The sequence below is a fragment of the Capsicum annuum genome, chromosome 6 (genome assembly GCF_002878395.1).
Source record: "Capsicum annuum cultivar UCD-10X-F1 chromosome 6, UCD10Xv1.1, whole genome shotgun sequence".
NCBI classification, from domain to species: domain Eukaryota; kingdom Viridiplantae; phylum Streptophyta; class Magnoliopsida; order Solanales; family Solanaceae; genus Capsicum; species Capsicum annuum.
In genome coordinates, this window is record NC_061116.1 from 188,721,874 (window position 1) to 188,745,815 (window position 23,942).

At 31.6% G+C, this 23,942-nt stretch overlaps 1 protein-coding gene and 1 long non-coding RNA gene across 5 annotated transcripts; one reads left to right on the forward strand and one right to left on the reverse strand.

Annotated features, from left to right (window-relative positions):
• The first annotated feature begins 1,979 nt into the window (after positions 1-1,979).
• On the forward strand, positions 1,980-3,569 carry LOC107874855 (agamous-like MADS-box protein AGL61). The gene has a single exon (XM_016721569.2). It carries the CDS (start codon positions 2,820-2,822, stop codon positions 3,360-3,362), a length of 543 nt encoding a protein of 180 aa, XP_016577055.1. The 5' UTR covers positions 1,980-2,819; the 3' UTR covers positions 3,363-3,569.
• An 11,983-nt stretch (positions 3,570-15,552) lies between these two features.
• LOC107872837 lies at positions 15,553-23,055 on the reverse strand. 4 transcript variants are annotated; one of them, XR_007056536.1, is made up of 4 exons: positions 22,867-23,055; positions 21,459-21,568; positions 18,151-19,776; positions 15,553-16,729 (listed from the first exon to the last, which is right to left on the reverse strand). It is a non-coding gene; the product is annotated as an uncharacterized LOC107872837 (long non-coding RNA). The 4 variants fall into 4 exon arrangements; XR_007056538.1 differs by adding an exon at positions 17,596-17,655 and having other exon boundaries at positions 18,151-21,568; XR_007056535.1 differs by having other exon boundaries at positions 18,151-21,568.
• Positions 23,056-23,942: the final 887 nt, after the last annotated feature.

Sequence of the window (23,942 nt, forward strand, 5' to 3'; positions counted from 1 at the left end):
TTTATTTACCCCTCCTTAACATCTTTAAAGTGTATTAAGAATACTACTCTCACAATGGAGAGTGTGTTACACTCGCCTACACATCAATGTCACGTAATGCCACGTCGGAGCCACGTAAGAAATTTGATTTTTCTAAAAAATAAAAATTAATCCCCCACACATTATTTTTATATATTTTTTTAAAAATAAAAATATATATTTACTATTATATATATATATAAAAGGGCACCCCCACCCCCATTTTTTTTCTTCTTCACAACTCCCACCCACCCCCGCCCACCCAACCCCCTATCCTGTAAACGCAGCCCTTCTTCCCCTTTTTATCTTCTTCAAGTCACCCCACCTCTCCTTTCTCCTTCATTTTCTATCTTCTTCAAACTTAAAGCATATTATCAACAGCCATTGTTGTTGTCCATTAAGCAAAAAAAAAGTATGAATTATTCCTTCATCAAACCACCAATTTAAGAAACAACAATGCAATAGCTTCATCACGTCCCAATTCAAAATTCTTCATTCCGACAAAACTCATCGAAAAACTATTAAAACAAACCCACAAAAGAATATACGCACAAAATTAACACCACCATTGACGGACCACCATTGACGGACCCCAAAATTACAATATTAATTCCACCAATGACCACCATTGACGGACACATCCTTCAAACCACCACCTCCTTAATTTTTATTTATAATACCATTAATGAACAATTGTTAATTATGGACTCAAATCCCTCAAAACAGAATAAGTGCTTTACAATTCTATTGGTGGCAAAGAATTATCAGTTCAAAGGAGCACTAGAGAAAAACTTTGCAGCTCCAAGGGCTTTTAGCTATGGAAGTTAAACTAAGTTTGTTGTGAATGATCCTATTGAAAAGTATGTCCCAAATTCTCCATTCTACTGATAGAGAAACTCCTAGATTCATCCTTTCTGCTTGCTACATCTACACTGCACATGCTATCTTTTATACATCTAATGAATTTGTTAATGATGAATTTTGAAAAAAAAAAAGATGAATTTGATTGTTGAGGCAGCGAAGGGGAGGAGCTGCAATGGCTGCGAAAAGAAGGGAAGGATGGTGGATTTTTTTATCTTTATATATATATAATAAAGTGGGCCCTTTTTAAAAGAAAAAATTTCACTAGCTTTCCTTTTTTTTTGTTGCCACGTCAGCCGTAGGAGGTAAGTTTAATTCACTTTAAAGTTGTTAAGGGGGGTAAATAATTGCCCAATTAGTTTAGGATCTAAAGTAAGTTTTGACGACAAGTTCAGGAGGGTTTTGATGTCTTTTCTCTGCAAAAATATAAAATACATTTAAACTGATATTTATATATTATAAAGAATACTTTGATTTCTTCAATGTTTTTTTAGGAAAAATTATGTGGAGTAGAAAATATCAAGCCATAATTATTAGATGTATCTATTGTTTAAAGTAATTACTATTACAATTAAGGTTTATATTAAATAGTTAAATATACTTTTATTATGTATTTGTATGTTTGTTTATCTCGGGAAATAGTTAATTATATATTTCTTATGTACAATTAGTATATTTGTATATATCGAGGCTCATATATAAATCTTTGATTCTAGGAGACTCTCTAATTTCGGGGTCCTTGTAAGTTTCTTGGCGAATTTTGAATTTCATATATAAATATCTAAAGAATTGCATTTGTATACAAAACGAATTTCGAGGCTAGTATTTAATATACAATCTCTAATTTGTATTTTAGTTAGATTTGTCCTGTAATTAGGTAAATTTTAGCTATGATACCTCATTAACTTATTGACTAAATGTTTAGCCTCTTTTAACCTCAAATGTTCCAACATTTTGTGTTTGGTTTTATATATATATATATATATATTTAAGTAAAACTTACATAAATCCCAATTACAAATAATTTCTTATTTTGTGATTTTTAAATACATAATTAGCATTAGAATATATAATTTTAAAGTTGAGATACATAATTTTGATTACTGAGATATATCCATTTATGAAACTATTTGATCGAGATGCATAACTCATTAACTAGACCAAAGGGAGATACATAATTAAAATTATGTATTCGAAAATTTATGGGTTTGTGGATGTATCCGACAGTTTTTAAAAAGAAAAAATTAGGTAATTAATAAAAATAATATGATTTTATGTAGTTTAATAAAGATAAATTGTAGTGTTAGGTAATTTTTTCATAGGATATTTGGTTATAGTTAATACATAGGGATTTTTGTTTTTTCATTGTTGTATTTCATTAGTAATATATTTACTTGTTAAAGTTAGATTTTTGGATCTCATTATATTCATCTCAGAGTCTGTGAATGGTTTGATTCGTTGTCAAATTTCAAAAAAATTATCCTGCAATTTATACTATCCTAATTATAATTAGTTGTTCATTATTATCTCTCTAGACTTGATGTAATTTAGTAAGAACATTAAAATATTTCCTATTATGGTTAAATTTTTCAGATTATTTATATTTCTTCTAATTATACTCAGATTTTCTAACTCCAACTTGGTAACCCTCATGCTTATATTAAAATATTTTCATATTTAGCTTTAACTTTTATATTTCAATGATGTGGTTGACACTCAAAACATATTTAAAGTATAAAATTGATTTCATTTCCTAATTTTTTTCAATGAGTAAAATATTACTTTTATTTATAATATTTGGCTAGAAATTGAATTATTTACCAATCTGATGTAATTCTAGGTGTATATAAATAGTTGTAATATTGTCTTCCTCGTAAGTATCATTTGCTGAAAAATATTTCATCAATTATCTTTTAATCAATCTCCTTATCAATTTAGCCATGGTGAATAAGAAGTCTAAGGGGCGTCAAAAGATACCAATGAAAAAAATAGAAAAGAAGAAAGATCGGTTTGCTTCATTTTCAAAGCGTCGTGCAGGTTTATACAAAAAGGCTAGCGAACTTGTTGCAGAATTCGATGTTGACATTGGAATCATAATGTTTTCCCCTGGTGGTAAGCCTCATTCATTTTTTCACCCTACAGTTGATGCAATCGTTTCTCGTTTTCAGAATCCTGATGTGCAGCTAAGTGAGAGTACTCACCTAGTTGCGGCCTATGCTCGAAAAACAGTGAATCAACTCGAAAGCAGGCTTGAAGAATTTGATATCAGAGAAAAAGCTGCAATTACTCTAACAAATCAGCTTGATCAAATGGCAAAATCTAGACAAAAAGGTTGGTGGGAGTCAATTGAGCAACTCAATGCAGATGAAGTGGCCAAGTTTGAAGCTTGGTTAAATGCTACTACTTTTAATATGCACCATCGTTTAAACCAATTGGAAAATGAAGCTACAATCTCGTTGGGATGTGAATCTTTTGGAGTGTAAAGTTTGACCAAAATTTAAAATAGGTGATGAACCGTCCTAGAGTATCACTTATAGAAAGATTGGTGAAACACTAGAAAGTTCAACTTTATATTGTTGAGGTGTTGATTTATTGTTCTTTTTCGTTTTATTTCAATAATGCTACAATCATCTTTTCTGCTATGATTTTCTTGAATAATACTCCCACCGACTCATTTTACCCGCCTCAAATTGGAATGACACAACTATTAAGAAAATAATGATTGGTAATGTAATTTTATCATTTTGTCCCTCTTAATTATGTCTTATTGTTAATTCTAATATTAATGGATGACTAATATCAAAGCACTATTTATATTTTTAATGATGTGTTTTTAATGGTAACTCCTCTTTACAACATTTTTCAAGAATACTAATTAATAATAAGAAGTAATCAATTACACTAAGGGTACAATGAGAAAAAAGAAATTGTCTTGTCTTGATAAGTAAAATAGGACAAGTAAAATGGGACATCAAATTAGAAAATTTGGGACGAATAAAATGGGACGGAGAGACATGAACCCAATTTATTATGGGCAAATACAGTTATTAACATATTTTACCCTACAGCGGCTGGACTTTCAAATCTTTTTTTTTTATTTTTTATAAATAACATAAATACCAACTTTTTAAAAGTAATTACACTCTCTCCCGCTTTTTTAATTATTTTACCTTCTCTCCCTATTAATATACATAACATAGCCGACATATACATAACATTCTTTGTATATGTGGGATTTTTGTAATATGTTTAGGGAGTTGAGATTTTTTGTAATATTGAAAACATAAGTTGTGTATTTGTATAATTTTTAGTTTTTTTTTTTGGTTAAAGAGGGGCACGAACCCAATTTATTTTGGGCAAATTATATAGGTATACAATGTAAGAGTCAATATTATAAAAACTACTACTAATTTTTAATTTATAAATTATAACAAAATTTATCAAAGGTTTAAAAAAAAAATAGTTAAAATAGCATGATTTAAGAAGACAATTTAATGATTGATATTTTATCTTATAAATTTTCCTACTTTATTTTTCAACTAAGTTTTTTTTAAAAAAAAAAATAGTAAATAAGCTAACCATAAAAACAACACATTTATTTGATATTTTTGTTAATGTTTTTAAATTTAATTTATTTAATTCAAAGAACATTAATTTTTAATACTTCTAAAAAAAACATCATTAATGATAGCAAATTCTCCTATTGATTCAAACCATATCTTATACAAATTTTTATACATTTATTTCTATATCGATCAAACACCATAAAAATAGATCAATTTCTATACATTTTAGATACCATAAAATTATTAATACACCAATTTTTATATATTTCATACATTATAAAATTATTATTATTGATACACCTATTTCTAAAGAGTTCAAACACTATAAAATTATTGATACACCAATTTCTAAGACACCTTAAAATAAAATTGATGATATACCAATCTTTGTATAATTCAGAAATCATAAAATTATTAATATATTAATTTCTAACTATTTCAAAAATCATAAAATTATTGATACACCAATTTTTATACAAGTCAGATACCATAAAGCTGTTGATATACCAATTTCTATACAATTCAGATACCATAAAGGTGGTGATACATCAATTTCTATACAATTCATACACCATGATACATTAATTTCTATACAATTCACGCACCATAAAATCATTGATAACCTTCACTTGCTGGTGTCATCCAAAAATTTTCGAAACTTCTCAAAATTGCGTAGCTACATTTTGCGTTGCAAAATGTTATTTATTTTATACTTCTGAAATATTGTAACTGGTGTCTATTTTTCTAATGATCATGTGTCGTATAACAATGTAACTGGTTTCTTGCATTCTTTTAAGGTGTAAAGTTGGTTTGTCCAAGCAGATGTAAATAGGAATATAGTGAATTTAGAACTCTTTTTTTGGTGTGAACGTGAATAATGGGATCGAGGTGGAAAGGAAAAGGGGAAAAAGTTAAAACTCTTGCAGATCCAATTTTAGAAATAGTCCGACAGCTTCAATCTTTTTTTGGGTTTTTTTTTTTAATCTTTTGAATGATTTTTGGTAACTTTGGAAGAAATAGCTACGTAATTTTTTAACTTTTTGATGAATTTTTGTTTTTTTTCACTTCATTTTTAAAAGTCATGAAAGGTTAAAGGCGAGATTTTTTAATTGAGAGAAAGAGAGGAGAGAAAAAAAAGAAAGAAGAGTAGGATTTTTTACAAAAATAATAATAATAAAAAAAGAGGACTAAATAGTTGATAAGTTTTTTAAATAAAAACTACATTTTGTAAATAAAAAATAGGAGCAGTAGACCCTTCCGATGTACCTAAATCTATCATGGGGTGCTATGTAATTGCTTCCACTGGAATATCTTTGAAGCTCAAAGTTTCAATTTAGTTCCTGAATCGAACGAAAAGGAAAAAGCTAATGTTTGTAGGTTCAGTTGCTACTGCTCTCATCTATACCCATACAACGGGTCGAACCTCAAGAGATATTAATACCATCTTTGTACGAGTGTAAACAACAGTAATATGCTAATTGAACTTAAAAAAAACCCACTTTAAAGATGTGAATCTGCATTCATGCACTGTTCCCTTTTCTTTGTTTGAGAGAAAGCTCCTTTTGTGTTTGGTGCTCTTTCTTTGAACCGTCTGACATCTGTGGTGTCTGTTGTTTATCTATTACTAATATAATGTTTTAGCTCTCCTTGAAAAAATCATGAATGAGTTGTATGTTTGTGTACCTGTAAAATTGAAACAAAAGTTAAATAAAACAATTTGTTAGGTCTTTTATCCTCCTGATTATCTTGATTGCATTTCATTCCCCTTTCACCATTTTCATCAAAGCTAGTAAGTCTGTTTCCAGTGTTAGAGATAGAAATTAATTTTCTACACAATATTTGTTTATTACATGCACACCGGAAGTAATAATTCTGCAAGATCAATAAAACTTATATATAATCTAGATAACATAATCAAAACGACAATTAGAAAACTTAACTCTTGAAATTTTCACACAGTTCGTTCAACACCTTGTTTGTCAGGTCTGCTATCTTCTACTACTATTTCCTGATTAACTCTTTTAATCAATACTTGCGTGAACAAGTGACTTATTGTTTACTGAAAAAGGATTCTCTACTTTTGCTAAAACAGACACCCTTATTTCTAACACTAAAGACAAAAGAGCTTGGTCCATGTGAATTGCATTTAAACCAATCATATCTAGGATTTTTCCAAACCACTAAAGTTGACTTGAGTTGAGGCTTATAGTTTTGTAAAAATTCTACCAAAAGAGGCCAACTAACTGAAATATCCTTTAGCCAAGGATATCTGGTTATGGTTAGATTATGAATATTCATATTAATCTCATAGATGAACTTATTTAAAGATATAGCTCCACCATTATTCAATTTTATTTCTCTTTTTTCCTTTGCCAGCACACTAATTCAGAGATTGCATGAATGATTGGTTTTAACCTTTTGTCTTCCATCATTTTGAAAGTGTCTAATGATATTAAATAAAAGGACCTTCAACACCTACATTTATAGCAAAGTACTCCCACACCCTTAAAGCAAACTCACTAGAAATAAATAGATGATGAATTGTTTGACATCATCAACATCTAGAAACTAAACTTATACCACACCTCTGAAGAACATCATCTACTGGAATCTTGAATTTTCACAGCTTTCGTAAGAAAAAATTATTTTAAAAGGAAGTTTTGCACTTTAAATCTTCTTCCAATGTTTTGTTGCTTCATTTCTATTCCACTCAACATTAGACATAAGTATTTCAACATCATCTGCTTCTTCATCAAAAATAAAATCAGATTCCACAACATGATACAATGCTCCCAAATTTGAGAATCACTTTTTCACTAAACCAATGTTGAATAAATTTCCTGCAATATTTATTCCACATGTGGTCAGTCCAAAGAGATCTTATGGTTCTGAAAATATCAAAAGATTCCTATACCCCACTTCATCCTATCTTATCCCAAGGCACCCAATGCTTACTCTTTCCTTCATCTTTTGTACTCCATAAAAACTTATTAAATATTTTATGAAGTTCTTACAAAATTGATAGCAAATAAAGAGGGATGTTTTGTAGCACACTAGTAATCAACACAATCTTTTCCCCAAAAGATAGTAATTTTTCCTTCCAAATGGCAGTCTACCTGTCACTTTTTTCATATAGTATGACTTTCTCTTCCTTGCATGTGTTATAGGGTAACCCAAATACATAAATGAAAACTGCCCTTGGTTAAAATCAGTCAATGTTGTAACTTCATTCATCAAATTTACAGCTATCTTCTTGTATATGAAAAAAGGAACTTTTATTCTCATTATCAACTGACCTGAATCTTTTTGATATTGTTTTAACACTTTCATTATCAGTTATAGAGACGTCTTATTTGTTGAGGTGAAGACAATGGTATCATCAGCATAAGCTAAATGATTTAGGTTCCTGCTCCATTTTGTTTAAGTCTTTCTTCAAGTTTGGCTTTAAAAGATTTTTGTTTTTTCGAATTTTACTCAAACACATGCATTATTCAGATTAAATCAAAAAACAACACCGAATTAAACTTTTTTGTTGTTTGATTTATTTGTTCAGCTTTTTGATTTGGTGTTGACTATTGATTTTTTTTTTTCTTTTAAAAGTTCTCAATTGATTTTTTACATTAATACTTTTATAGTAGATTATGAGTATTTGTTTATTATATCAAATCTGCACCACTCTCCTATCGGTGATATCCACTATTTTGATAATGTGAATTGAGTTTAGAAGAAATATTTGAGAGAGATTACAATATTACTCCTTATTTTTTATATAGCAGTTATTCTTTTTTTTCTCATTCAAGTATATTACTATTAGATTATATTATATTTATCACACACAATCAAAAAATCAAAAGGAATAAAATAAAATCTAACCAAAGTTGTTGTAGTTCGAATTAGATGTAATTTTTTGAAAACAAAAAATGAATATCAAACAATACAAAACTAATTGAAATACTGAACGTACACCCCTCACGAAATACATCCAATTTTTATTAACTGTGGTCCTTATTAGGTTAAATACTAGATTTAAAGATTGTGAATTTCTGGCAAAATAAATATACCATATAGTAATTGAGGAGAGTTGAACCACAATCAAGAGGTCAAAAATAAGGTTGTAGAAAGCACCCCTTCTATCACTAAATCAATAACACTCTTTATTTATAGGCTCCCAACTTTTATTTCTTATATATTTACTAAATATGAAAATTATCCCCTATAATATTGTTAAATTCAAAATTACAAATTTTTGCAACACTTTTAGATAATTACATTAATAGCAATTTCATTGCAAGCTATAGCAACTTATTAAAATATATATTCTTTTTATTATATTTTCAATTTTTTTTTTAATTATATAATTTTAAATCAATTCCATATTTATAGGATTGTAATCAATATTCTCCTTAAATTGTGTATTGATAATTATGGTAAATATATATCATCTGATTTCAGTTCAAATTTGACGAACAGTTTCATTTTCATTTGAATCGCTATTACCTCTCGTGTTATTTGGTTGTTCTTCTCTGTGTTGTCCCCTTTATAACTGTGATCACTATACTTTTAATGACCTCGTTGATGAAGGCTTCAGTAATTATTTCTTTTCGTTTTCTGTCTGCGTGTGTGTATGATTGTTCTGATCTGTAAATGGAGTAATTTTTTCTGATATGTTATCTATGATTATCTGTATTTTTGATATGATTCTAGTCCAATGATTAGTTATATTTTCATTTGAATCACTACGGCTTTTCGATTGTGTTGTCTATGATGTTGTGATGTTAACTGTGTTAGATCTTAGTCAAATACTGATAAGTGATCGATTTCTTGGTGTTGAATTTGAATTGAAGTAAAGTAGATCCAGATGCCAACATATGCTCTATCGATAAATGTAGTAGTAAAGTTGACCCCTTAATGATTTTCAGCCTTGCGGCCATACTCCCTCGGAACTCAAAAACTTTGATTTCTCATAAGGTGTCGGCGAAGTCCTAAAAGCAAAATCCGCCTATCCCTGATCGACATAGTTTATGGTTGAGACTAGGATGGTATCTGATTGTCTTCGAGCCCCCAACTTTTGTTCTTAATTAATGAAAAAATCCTTGGCAAATGCTTTCGCAGTTGTTCGTCTTTCAAGAATTTTACCTCTGACTATGAAATACGAATGCCCCCGACTATCCCTGTTAATCATTACTTCGATCCCAAAGGCCAACGTAATAGGAACTAAATCCTATAATGTTATCCCATGCTAATATGAATTGGACCTACATTAACCTTCCATTTAGCTTCTACAAACTTCGCCATCTATTCAACAAGTGAATCGAATCTTTCTTCATATCAGTAGCTGAATTTGGAATTAAATGTACATGTGGCAACGAATTAACCCCGAATAAAGCGAAAGTATATTAATGTACTAAACTTTTTGTTTATTACTGTTTTTTCAGTGATTGCGGTATGTATGTGTGTGCGTTTGCAGAGTTTATAAGTCATGGTGTGTTTGATATTCAAACCAACAAGTTCAATGCTACCAACCATCATATGAGATATGATGTGTTACTTTGAAATTATGCTAGAAAAAAAGCAAAATGATTGTGCTATAAGCGAAAGTGAGGTGACTGGCAATATTCCAAGCAGACTCGATGGTCCAAAGATATTGAAAAACGTTGTTAGTCCAATTATCACTAAAAAAAATAAGGCATAGATAGGCGTTTGATATTTAATGTTGGTTGGAGCTCATTAGTGTAGTTTTCTTTAAATTGTTGGTACGAACAAAGTTTAGTTTTGGTTTATAAGGACTACGTATATGATGTTTTGCTACTTTTAATAGTTGTTTCGTATTTGAACTCGTGAAATGAAATTGATATCATTTCATTTTATTTCATCATACATGGTTTCTGATAATACACATATACATGAATTTTGTAGTTCTTAACTATTGTCGATGCCTATTACTGTTATCTGACTTACCATTGTTTTGTTGGTATGCAATAATTTTTTATTTTTGTTTTTAAGCACTATATTTATATACTTATATAATGTTATGATAGTTTAACAGTTGATTTGTATTTAACTTCGTTCAATGAAAGTGGTATCATTTCGTTTTATGTCAACATACATAACTTTAGATAATACAAATGTATATAGATAATCTATTTTTTATATTTTTTTAGTGCTCATTACTGTTGTCTTATTACAATAGTTGGTATGGGAAAAAAAATTCTTCTCGTTTTTAAGCATTACATTTGTACACTTATATAATGTTATGATACTTTGACAGTGGTTTTGTATGTCACCTCGTTCAACATTTTTTATATTAACTCGTTTCATTTTTTTTCTTCATGGCATATGTATGCTTACTTAAAAAAGGCATATAAAACACTAATATAAAGTTGTAAATGAGCACAAAATATTAAACAAAAGGATAAGTTGCATTATTTATTAAAAAAATTCAAAAAACATAACAATTTCATACTTGAAAAACATGTGAAAAAAATGCTTATTAAATTGGAGAAGCATGTTTATGGCATGTTTTTTTTATTGTGTCCTTCTCTATGGCTGATGGTACATGTAACCCTGACTCTTTTGTACTTATCTTCATTTAGTGCTTTCCACCTCTCAAAATATGAATTGAAGAATATTTGTAACAACACAAACCGAAGAAGAGTTCTAGAAAAATGTATCAAGAAAAAATCATCTCAATTATTGTTACAAACACAGATAGCCGAAAATATATAACTCTCACAATTAAAAGGAAAAGGGCAGAAGCAAAACGGGGCTTTGTATTCAATATTTCTAAAAAATACACAAATCAATTTATATTACTGGATGCAACTCTAAGAATTAGTATATTCCAAAATCCATACTTTACAACAAAATACTTTCATGCATTCAACATATAAAACAAAAATATCAAACAAATTCAACAATTAAACGACCACAATAAGATTGTTAACATTTCATGGATAAAAATAAGATTGAAAGCATCAACCAAATGCATCATTCGATGGCACAACAAGATTGAAAGCACAATCTTATTTTTGAAAAATGAGCAACATAACCAATCATAAAAAAACTAATTGGATAAAACTTCAACAACACTAAAACTCCAACACTTTCATAATATCAACATTTTACAACAATACACAAAGTAATTTCTGTAACTGGATATAAGGTTCAAAATTACTATTTTACAAAATTCATTTATACAACACTTAAACACCAATCAATTTCAACACTTAAGCGACCAAAATCTTTTTTCTGTAAAACGACCTTAACAATTAACACCGTTAACATTCCATCTTCCTCCATACATAACAAGAAGTGAATGTACCCTTTCACCGTCCATTAGTTTGATCAACTTCAAACATATAACTGAAGTTGTTTAAGAAGAATAAACGAAAATTTGATAGAAATTGGAATTTCGTAAGATGAGAACAGAAATACGTTTAAGATAGTAATTAATTATATGAAAATCGTTTATTGAGATATTTAAGATGATGAAGATATCTCACAATAACTGACATCCCCATTTTTGGAATATAAGAATCTTTTTTTCATATATATAATTGATATTTTTTTAATTAAAAGGAAAAACGTTTTTATTTTTTATTTTTTTATAAGATTTGCTACAACTTGAAAAAATGAAAGTTATGTTATAAGTTGTAATTTCCTATCTAATGATTGCTATATATGTTTTTTCCATTACTAAATTTCTAAATAAAAGTACATGATTCACACAAAAGTTACTGAGTTTTCGAGAGCCGCCACCTAACCCTCTAAATACGCCCTTGATATCTATCAAGGGAATCAACATTTATTATTTATGTTTGAAAAATGAAAATAATTATCATCGAGCAAATTTTATCCAAAATTCCTTTCAACATTTTAGCTTTACCACTGCTAGCACATAATATAGATTAAGAATCAAAAGATTACGACGTAAATTGAGATATTACATATTTAAATTTCGTATAAACTATTAATGTAGTCAGATCTATCGTCTTCTCTATTCCAACATGAAGAATCACAATGAATAGTTAAAAAACTATGAGTAACACAAGTTAGTTCTCCATAAAAATAGCATTGATTGATCACCTTTTGACCCTTTATTTGAAAAGTAATCATCGTTTATAATTGAAATGTTAGGACATAGAATTTAAAACTTTAGAACAATAAGCATTTGTAGATTTCACCTAGTTCATCAATGCCTGCCTATACCTAATGGGCTTAATTTGATGTTAAGTCGTGTATAAGCTAACACTTATAATTGACATATACTAGCAGGCATAGAATGATCATACGTTTTAGGTCATTTTACACTTTGTAACTCATAATCAGTGGCGGATTCAGACTTTACACCAAGTGGGTTCAATATATCAAAAATAAATGCGCAACAAATGAAGAATTAAGGATGTTTTTAAGAAAATTAGCATGTTTTTAGGGGAAAAAAAGTTGAAAAATAAACTTTTTTTTAATTCAAAAACGTGGTTGTTGTAGCCCGTAGGATGATGCTCAAAAGTTTTATAAAAAGAACTGCTACAACCTAGGTTCGAACTCGCAAAGTAGACTTCCGAATTTGAACCCGCCTCCACTGGACCAACACCTTAACTTGCTTAAAGTGGGTTCAAATTTAAATATATATTGTTATATTTATAAGGACTGATTATATATACACATATATACGGTATAATTTTTCAATGAAGAGAGTTCATATGAACCCACTTGAGCCATAGTGGGTCCGCCCCCGCTAATAACCCATAAACCATCCCATTATACTTCACATAGGGTTTCAATTTCATTTTTTTCTCCTTCAAAATTTTTTCCTGGCTCATTTGTTTGCACTTAATAGAGGTTTAAATCTGAATGGTTCAGACTTCAGACCATTAAGTGCATTTGTTTTTTATTAAGATTTTAGCTTTTAATCGGTCTGAATAGGTCTTAATCATTCAGATCTAAAATCAAGTCTTAATAGGTCTGAAGAGGTATTCTGGTGTTGGGTAATATTCATCGCCACTCTTTTCATAATCATCAGTCACCACCTCTGCCACCGCCATCATTGTCAACCACCACCCACCACCACCAACCACCTCCACCATCACAACCACCATCTACAACAAATATCGCTACCAACTATTATTGTCAATCGCTGTCACACCTACTGCCTCTATTATTCTAATTATATTTAACGTCACCACCACCATCAACAACACCACCATCATCAACCACTACCGGCTAATCCCTACTATCGACCAACTCATCTATCACAACTAGCACCACTGCTAATTACCACTAATACATCACAACCTCCGTACATTCTTCGGCGACCACCATCCTTGTTACTAGTAATGCCACCTCTACTATCACTTCAATCATTATCATCGCTACAATTTATCTCCACTAACAACCATCTCCACCATCACAATTAACAATATCTCCAACTAGCACAACACATCGTCAACCACCATTCCTTCATTTTTCAGCCATCGCAATCAACACCTCCAACTACTAACATCAACAAACGTCACATAACAATCACCACCATCACTATCAACCGTCACTATCATAACAGTCACTACAATACCATCACAACTATCATCACTAACATTACTAATCACTAACATCAATCATTGTCACCGCAACCACTATTATAAACCACCTCCACTAACACTATCAAACATAAATATTTTTTTCAATCAAATAATAATTTTGTTGTATTAAATTACATACTTTTCTAATATATAATTAGGTTTTTATTTGAATTGTACTTTTTTTTTTGTACATTTATCTGTTGAAAAACAAGCAGTTTTAATCATTCAGTTTTCAGATTTAGAAACAATATCTTAATCATTGAGATGTGCATTCAGATTCAGACGTCTGAATCTTAAAAAAGACAAATGCAGGCTTAATCTCCTATAATCTCTCAATAAACAACCTATAATCTGTCAAATATGAAATAGTCATCCATACAAATGCCGGAGTGTTCTTTAATTTTTATCCTCAAACTGATGATTTTTAATTATTTTAATTTCATAACCATGTAATCAGTATCAGTCACTAATAAGATTTATACATGAGCAGCCATCATCTTGACCACCGAAGGGTGCAAAGGATAAATGAGCCTCCAATATCAATTGAACTAGTTACATTCAGTGCAAAACTGAAACTACATTCGAAGTAATCTATGAATGAATACTCATATATGTCCTTTTTTTCAAGTGTATAACATATCTATAATGTGTACAATTTTTTTTTAACCAATCAAGTGTACGTGCTTTGTACGTATGTCTAAAATAAAATAAAATAACATGATAATTAAAGTATTAAAATAATATAATTAAATCTAACCTTCACAAAAAATTATAGAGGTGACTGAACATTCATCTATCACCTGTATTGTCAGAAACACATCAAACCCGTTGGTATTCCAAGAAATAATGCAAAACAAAATACTATTATAATTCAAAATTTCGCAAAATAAAGATTTTTTGAAACACAAAACTAAGGGAAAACAAGAACATGATGATCAATATCATATTAATTTTGTGTATGAAATAAAGAACATACATTTTTCAATAGTACAATCCATTCCTCAACAATCACCAGATAACAAAGAATTGCAAAGTATACCTTTAATTTGCACAAGTTGTTCATAAATTTTTTTAGCTTTCATTGAGATCTTCTTTCAGCCAAAACAATAAGAAATTGTGGTGGTTGTTGACCCACTTCTATCAATACTAGATACGTGAAGCCGTGTTCTGCACGGTTCAATGTTCATGGAGTATTTTTATCACTTTTATAATCATATCATCAAAGTAAAAAAAAAAAATTATCTACCAATATAAATAGATTTCGAATGACGGTCCCGAATCAAGATGGATCATAATACAATTATGAAAAAAAAAACATCTAAGTTAGCAATTTTCTTCTTCTCTTCACATCTAACTTCATATTCAATAGTCTTTGCTAAATCTTATTTTGAGACACCTAATTCTTAAGTCACTAAGATGACACAATAAAAACCAAATGGATATTGAAGGAATCTGTAACTTAATATTCGCCAGTTCAATATTGAAAAGAATTTTTTTTGTACAAACATTTACACTCTCCAAACAAAATATCAGTTTCTTAAATGGCTATCATTTTTCCCATTCAAACAATCATTTCAGAGAGACAACTTATCCTTACTCATACATTAATCAGATCAAAGTTTAGATATGTAATATCCATCCAATCAAAAGAAAATCAAAGCAAATACAACAAAGTTTTTTCATTATAAGATCATCTTCACAAAGTCCATCAGAACTACTTTAGAAGTCCAGCATTTCAGATATATGTTGAAGTGCTTCATAATTACCAAGAAGAAATGAACACGGAGTATGCCTTGAAATCAGGATATGATCCATTCTTTCTCATCTGATGAAACACGTTTCATGTCTCGGAGACTTTTTCCATGTTCATGTACCCTCGTAGTAGCGCTGAGTAGTTAATGATTGTTGGTTGGCAGCTTGAATGTTTCATTTGCTCGAAAATTTCAAGAGTCTTTTCGACTTGTTTCACCTTGTAGTAGTAGCCAATCAAGGAAGAATATACATGGAATGGATGTCGACCTGCTTCATAGATTCGATTCTTGGCAATGCCTCTTCTGACTGCCCTTGTCGTAGGAGACCGTAACTAAACTTCCATAGAAGTACTGGCTCAGGATATGCTGCTCGTCACCATGAACTTCGCTGATCAATGCTAAAGCCTGTTCTAGTCTACCTGCTCGACAAAGTGATCTAACGTACAATGAATACGTTAAAGGGTTACTGAAATCGAGCTTTTGTAAAGACTCGGTACAAATTCTGGCATCGTTGAACTTACCAAGTTTACAAAAACAACCAATATGATCTTCGATTACTTCTTTATCAAAACTGTGTCCAACTTGAATAATTTCTTGAAATATTTTTACTGCTGCATCAATTCTCCCATCTTTTTTCTGAGAAAGAGATGTGATCAAAGCTTTGTACGTACTGTCTGGGTTTACTACATCCACTATTTTTCATTTCTTTGAAAGTATGAATAGCCATATTTGTCTGTCTTGTTTTGCCATACCGTATTATCATGATTGTCCAGGTATGAGCATTTACTAAGCAATCATTTCTCCTCATATCGGAGAATAGATTTCTCATCTGAATGAAGTCCTTGTCCTGTCCCGCTATGCTTCTTCTTCCTACCTCTACCCCTCCTCAATCCCACTACAATCAACCTCTCACACCACCTAATTGGGGGCATCTGGACATCTCCCTTTCACCTGTCTGTACAATGTCAGCCTCAAATCAGGGAGTGTTCTGATATAAATTTTAAGAGCTAAAAATTAATTTTAGTGTGTTAGTTGGAACAAGTACTATGAAGTTAAAGTTAAAGATAGTTCTAAGAAAAAACTTTCCAGCCATCAGTGAGGGAAGTCAGTTTTTCCTCTGCGGGAAAATGTTTTCCTAACCAAACACAGAAAATGACTTCCGCAAGAAAAACATTTTCCTGGAAAATGATATGCAACACATACTTTTTGTGTGATTATATTGCTGTCTTTCATGAAATAATAATCATAATGTGCCCCCAGAAGATAATAGTAAAAACTTTCAAGATGGTTTGGCTTAAGTTTAATTTGAAGAATACCTCATGATCACTACTGTCACACCCCTTTTTCGACTTCAAAAAAAATTAGATTTTAAGATTCGAAAGAGTTTTTATTATTAAAGTGACAAAATGAAGAAAATTTGTTTCGAAAAAGAATTATTTACTTTTTTTGATTTAGAGTCACCACTTGACATAATCGGGTGTGCCAAGTTATCTTTGAAAATCCTTTTTCAAAACTATGTTTTGACTGTTTTAAACTGGTTTCAAACAGAGATTTCGACTAAGGAATTCTGTTGACCGAGGGGAAGGTGTTAGGCACCCCTCGATCCCGTGGTTCGACCACGGTCGCTTGGTGGAGCGTATCGATTAATTTTGACACTAAGAATGTATAAACCACACAAAAACACATAAAAAAATCAATCAAACAAACAAAATAAAACAATCCAAAATTTAGCATCCAGTCCAATTATAAAATCCAAAAAAAAATGCAGAAATATAAACCTATCTAACCTACACTAATCCTAACTACGCTCCCGTACTTTACCCGATGTCTCGGGCCTTGATCACGAACCATCTTCGAAGACTTACTACGTCGGGGCATTCCCTGATGAATAAATACATGAAACGTCGAGGCATTCCCCATCCAAATAAATACACTTGAATCAAATACGATAAACTAGAAAGAAACATTCACACACATATTCAAACATTCAACCAAAACACAAGTTCTAAATTTGCCTATCCGCACCTACATTACCTATCCATTTCGGCCTAAACATACTACTATTGTGTTCAACAGCATGAACCGAAATTAATTCGAATTCAGCGTCATCAATATCCATTTCAAGTCAAACCAAACAATTCAAATTACTTCATTAGTCTGCGATTCCGATCCCCCACATTTATACATGACAGTTTTTAAACCCGAGCACAATTATCCTTCCATATCATCATCGATTTCATGCTAAAGACTACTTATTCAGGTAAAACAACATCAATCACCAACAAAAATGTTCAATTAACAAACAATACACTACCACAACATCCACGTACTAAATATCATAACAAGGAAATCAAAGAGTAAGGATTAGAAATGGACCTTCGAAGAAACGATTTCGTGATAATATGAGTTAAGAGAGATCCGCAGTCGAAACCCCGAATAGAAACCTCAACGACGAACCAACTCAATACAAAAACCAAACTCGAAATCTAATTCAAATACCAAATTCACAAAGCAAGGAACCCCAATGATGAATAACCAAATCAGTATCAAGAAACCCCCCACCCGAACAGATTTGAAAATCGATGAAAAGTCTCGAAATTAAACAACCGACCTAGAATTGAACGCCAACAACAAAAATCCAAACCCGATTTCGGGTAGAAAACTGAGGGCGAGTACAAATTTGAACTCTGATGAGCTATCCGCGATAGAAATTGACTGGAATAGATCAGATTCTAGCTAGATTTTGTCCAGAAATTAATAAGACCGAGAGGATTTAGGGGGATTTCAGGATGGAGCAGGCCTAGACGATGAGTTTGACGTCGATTCCGGCTAGATTTCACCGGAATCCGAAAAGAAACGATCAAATAATGGTCTTTTGTTTCGTTCTCTCTCCTCTCTTTCTACTTTTGCGCTCTTTCTTTACTTTTTTGATCACCTACTTCTCGATTTCTCTACTTTGTGCGTGTGAGTTTACTGTGTGTATGTGTGTGCAACAGTGTGTGCGTGAGGATTCTATATTTTTTTTGGAGTGATAAGAGAGTGTTGGTGAAGTTGTTAATGGAGAAGAAAAGAAAGAAAAATGGAGTCCCTTTCCCCTCCTTTTTCAGTTTTGTGCAAATGGTGTATATGTATATTGTGAAGGTGATGTGTAAATGATGATCCTTTCTTTGTTAGGTGTACCTGTGGGTCCCCCTTCTTTTTGTTGTTAATGTATTATGTGAGGATAAAAATGTGAGTGGATATAGAGGTGGAAGCTTTTGATTGGGTAGGCTGTTAGGATAAAGTTTGTTAGGATAGGATCCAAACAAGATAAAATTTGTTAAGGGTTGTTATTTTTGTCATTTTATGGAGGGTATAATCACGTGAGTAAGGGTGTATCATAAAGTGAGGTAAAAATGAATAAAATTGAACTTGGAAGGGACAAAATTAGATGTCTACAACTACCTTGACCACCCCGAGGAGAAATACGCCCTGGATAATCAGGAGGATAGAATGTCGGTGATATCAATAGAACGCCTCCTAAATGCCCCCTAAACATTCCCTTTGGAAGCACCTCCTTGTGCCCATTCCGATAAGACTTCAACAGAACAATAATAGCCCAAAAATTAAGATCCACGAGCTGATTATTTGACAAAAAAATATTAGCCACGCACTTATTATAAGTACCGAACACAGGGAATAGTTGCAAATCACAGTGGAAATGAAATAAGAGATTATAAGATTTACTCCGTAGACTAAATAAATATTCTTGAGCTACTCAATGTGCAAAACATATTTGATAAGAAGCAAAACCCTTTACAGAAAATCTTTACAGAAAATGAAGCACCGAATGCAAATGAGACAGATTATATAATTTGTATACACACCAGCTTATATTCAAAGGTGGTGAAAACCAGAAAGTGTAGTGTTCCCTCACCGAATCAACAATGTCGATAATTGATTCATTTCCCAGCCCATAGAAGGGATCAGGAACAAGCTTGTTCTTTACCAGGTTCCTGAACACTGCAATTTAAATTACAAAGTGATTCCCAGAAGTCAGACGCTAGTCTTCTTTTAGATGCTGTTGGCGTTTACGGAAGAAAATGCAGCCCAAGGATGCTACAAGCCTCACCGAGGTAACCATCTATAGCTTTATAAGTCACACAAATAGGCCATTCTTAAATGCAAATACCGGCCATTCTTAAATGCAAATACCAATTGTGTCGTAAATGAGAATAAATCATTTACTAAAATATTTTTCAGCCCCGGGCAAAGGTCTACAAAATAGGAAAATGTGATCTTTCCATGAAGAGCATAACCTATGTATAAAAAGGATCTTTCCCTCCAGCTCTAAGACATAGGAAATGTAAATGCATATGAATAAATTAGCACTCAAGCACCAAGGAAATCTGTGAGTCGGTAATAACTATGGCTTTGTTAACTGATAACAAATGCAAATTGATCAAGCAAAAGGATTACACAAGAAATCTAAACATTTAACATGTGCAACTGAAACAGCTAACAGCTGGTAAATTCAAGATAATTATAGGAAATCAGCTAGAGTAACAAGAACTAAGACACAACGTGATACAAATGAATGTGTGAAACAATATCGGTATAAAACTGCCTCTCCCTGTTTCGTTTTTCATCTAACTGCTACTGTTTTCATTCATTTCGCAAGTGATGTATGTTTTGATGTAATTTTTTAGTAAAGGAAAAACATAAAAGGACATTATAATGGAAGATGCATGTACTAATGTTGTTACATAGTACTTAATCAGCTTTTATTATAATTTCATACCTTTGTAATGGTCATATATGGTTAAATAAAAAAAAAATAATGTGAGGGCATGTCTTAGGAACTCCTTGAATCAGGATATTAGAATCTCAGTGTGGAACATGGAGATCCTGTTGACAAAGCAAACTTAAGTGATTCCCTAACTCGAGCAAAAAATATTTACAAATGGCAATGCAATCTGATCTTACCCCCACAAAAAGGAGCCACATAGTGCTAACCTTTTATCTTTCCTTCTTTTGATCACTTTATCTTTTGCATTCATATACCAGGATAAATAACTTCATTATTGATATGATACTCTTGAAAGTGTCCAAAACAACATAAACATATTTTCACCAGATGTGTGTGTCTTCCATAAGGGTGAGTGATATTAATATGGTTAGTGGGAAACAATGAGGTGGAAACCATCTATAAGGAAGCGCCAAAAAAATTGACACAAGAATAGGACAAACAACTTCTTAGAACTTTTATGGTATCAAGAAAATCAAGTCACTGGAAGAATAGTGTGAACCAAATGCCATTCCCTAAAAAACTCCTTTTTCTAACCAAAAGCTGATCACAAAAAATTAGAACTGGCCATCGAATGCTTTGCCTTCTAGAAGAATTGGGTATACTACTTTTATATGTACAAGGTTCATTAGGGTGAGCAAGATTCGTTGAGGTGGCTCTACTTTTCTGGAAAACAATTAAGAGAAGAATTTATTTAAAGGGAATATAATATGAACAAGGTTATGTGGAGTATATTTTATATGTCTTTCCATTGCAAGACTCTCAAAAGATAGTATTGTTGACTACTAAAGCTTTAGTAAATACAATTAATGCATCTGAAATTCAAATATATGCATCATGATATGCACTACAATCTCTATATTGTGAACCTCGAATCCTTGGCAATCAGGTAACATACCAGCCATGGGCTTTCCTAATCAAGTGCCATTGGCCAAGCACCAAACCACGCCCCAATAAACAGCTCCATAAGCAGATAGCCAGATCATATAGTCTGTGGACTCATTTTGCCTACAACAACAAACATACTAAATAAGGTCTAGGATACCTCTAACATACAAATATCAAATGCCCACAGATGAGAAAATGAAAATTACTTTATTCTAGTAAATATTCTATGCCAATTGGTACAACTGCCAAACCAATATTGCTGATAGCATGAGAAGAATCCTGAATCCTACACATAGCAGGAGTTTTAGTGCAGTTAGATGTCTTTTTTACTTATAGCTCATTTTCTCTTTAGATATTACTTATATAGCTTGGAATAAACAAGGAACACTTCTAGAAAAAACTTCAAAGTTTAAGAAATTAACATTATTTAACTTCTAGGTGTATTGAAATGGATAAAGTTCTATTGGATCGATCTTAACTATATCAACGTAAGGATGCTTAGTTCTTTCTCAACAGAGTGTATTAATTTTGAACCTATGAACTATGTAGTTTGCTTTTACTGCATCAAGAACCTTCCACATATTACACCACTTTCTCTTATTTTTTTGTAATCAAAAGCTCCATGGATTTTGATGCTATAAGGAAACTCATCAGAATCTCCTCAGTTTTCCCATGTTGCTTTCCAGTTAATCCTCCAAGTAACTGCATTCCGTTATCTCAACTCCCAACCCATGATAAATGTCTTTCACTTAATCATAGTCCATTTAAAAAAAGCATACAACCCATGATAAATGTCTGTCACTTAATCATAGTCCATTAAAAAAACATACCCAATGTAATCATACGAGTGGGGAGGGTAGTGTGTACACAGCCTTAAGCCTACCTTACGAAGGATCTGAAGGTAATGAAATTATTTTCGATAGATTCACAGCTCAAGTGAAACACAATGGAATCAAATATAGGTCTTGGAACATTCACCAGTGAAGTAACTTGCATCAAGTTCTATGATTAATTTGTATTTCTCATTCTTATGCAAATTCTATGTCATTCTGTTCAAACTTTAGCATTAGAGAATCAAGTGTCAATCAAATTTTATGATGGATCTATGTGTTTCTTTTTTTATGCAAATTCAGTGTTATTCTGTTTAAACTTTAGCATTAGAGAATCAAGTGTTAGTCCAATTGATTATTGTCTAATGTCAGTCTTATTGGTTTTCTTTCGATACAGAAAACTATTGCAAAAGGCACATCATTTGTAAAAATTATCAAAGAAAATGCTTAACGGATAAACAATAGTTCACGGGACTGAAGTGCTCTTTTAACACCGAAATTTGGCTTTATAAGTGAAAGCTAAATTATTTTTTCCACAAAAATAAACATATGAGAGTAGTAGAATGACCATCTTATATAGGAAAGTACCTCATGGTCTGTTAGTATGCCGTTTGGATCATTTGTAGCAAGTCAATCAAGTCGCCAACCAGAAAAAATCTATCTCTTTGATATGGATCCTACTGTAACAATAGGGGCAATTGATCCAAAGATTACCATAGGCACAAAAGGTTTACTCCCAAAAAGTGAGATGAGCATAAACTTTATCGGAAATAACTAAATTCCAACTTTATTACCATCTCTGCCACCTTATAGAAATTAAAGCACCTATTTATATTCATAATGAATTAGGATATCAATATATTATAGAAAAGAAGTGGAGCAGCACATACATTCTTGTCACACCCCTGTTTTTCACCGCGTCCGACCCCGCTAGGGAGTTGGTTTTAGAGAAAATGGGTTTTTCCAATTAAAGTGACATTTTGAAAAGGGATTACTTTACTTACAGAGTTGCCACTTGGAATTGAGTTTGGGTGTTTCAAGTCGCCTTATTGAATCCCTATTCAAAAGGAAATGACTCTTCAATTTTTGTTTTTTTTGTCTGCGAACTAGAAATCCGGATAAGGAATTCTGTTGACCGAGGGGAAGGTGTTAGGCACCCCTCGAGTCCCGTGGTTTTAGCACGGTCGCTTTAATGACTTACGTCCGGCTTAAATTATTTTTTTTTTTAGGATTTATAATATTTGTTAACCTAAAAGTTGTTTGCCTCCCGCTTTTAATTTATTTTGAAATTATTTATTATATTGACGTGTGGCTTACCGATAGTAGTACTTTTCGGCCTCACCACAAATTTTGGCACGTTTCTCGCGCCTTTATGGCATTTATGAGTCGTCCCTATTTTCCTAATCTAAATAAGCACCTAATGGGTTTAAAACCTACCCAACCCAATTCAATTGGCTTCGAATGGTAAATTAATTTAATTATAACGAATGGTCGGTAGCAGGGCTTTCCAACTTCATCGTCAATTTTCACTGGTATATTAAAACTATTTAAATCACTTGTATTAAATTTGTGAAAAATTAAGTTTAAAATTTTTTTGTTAAGGTACATTACTGTATCCTTAACTTTTCAATGTCTCGCAAACGATTCGTAGGCCGCATTCTTAA

What these genes read in the sequence shown, in the direction of transcription:
- LOC107874855 (XM_016721569.2), top strand. Translation starts at nt 2,820, where the DNA reads ATGGTGAATAAGAAGTCTAAGGGGCGTCAAAAGATACCAATGAAAAAA.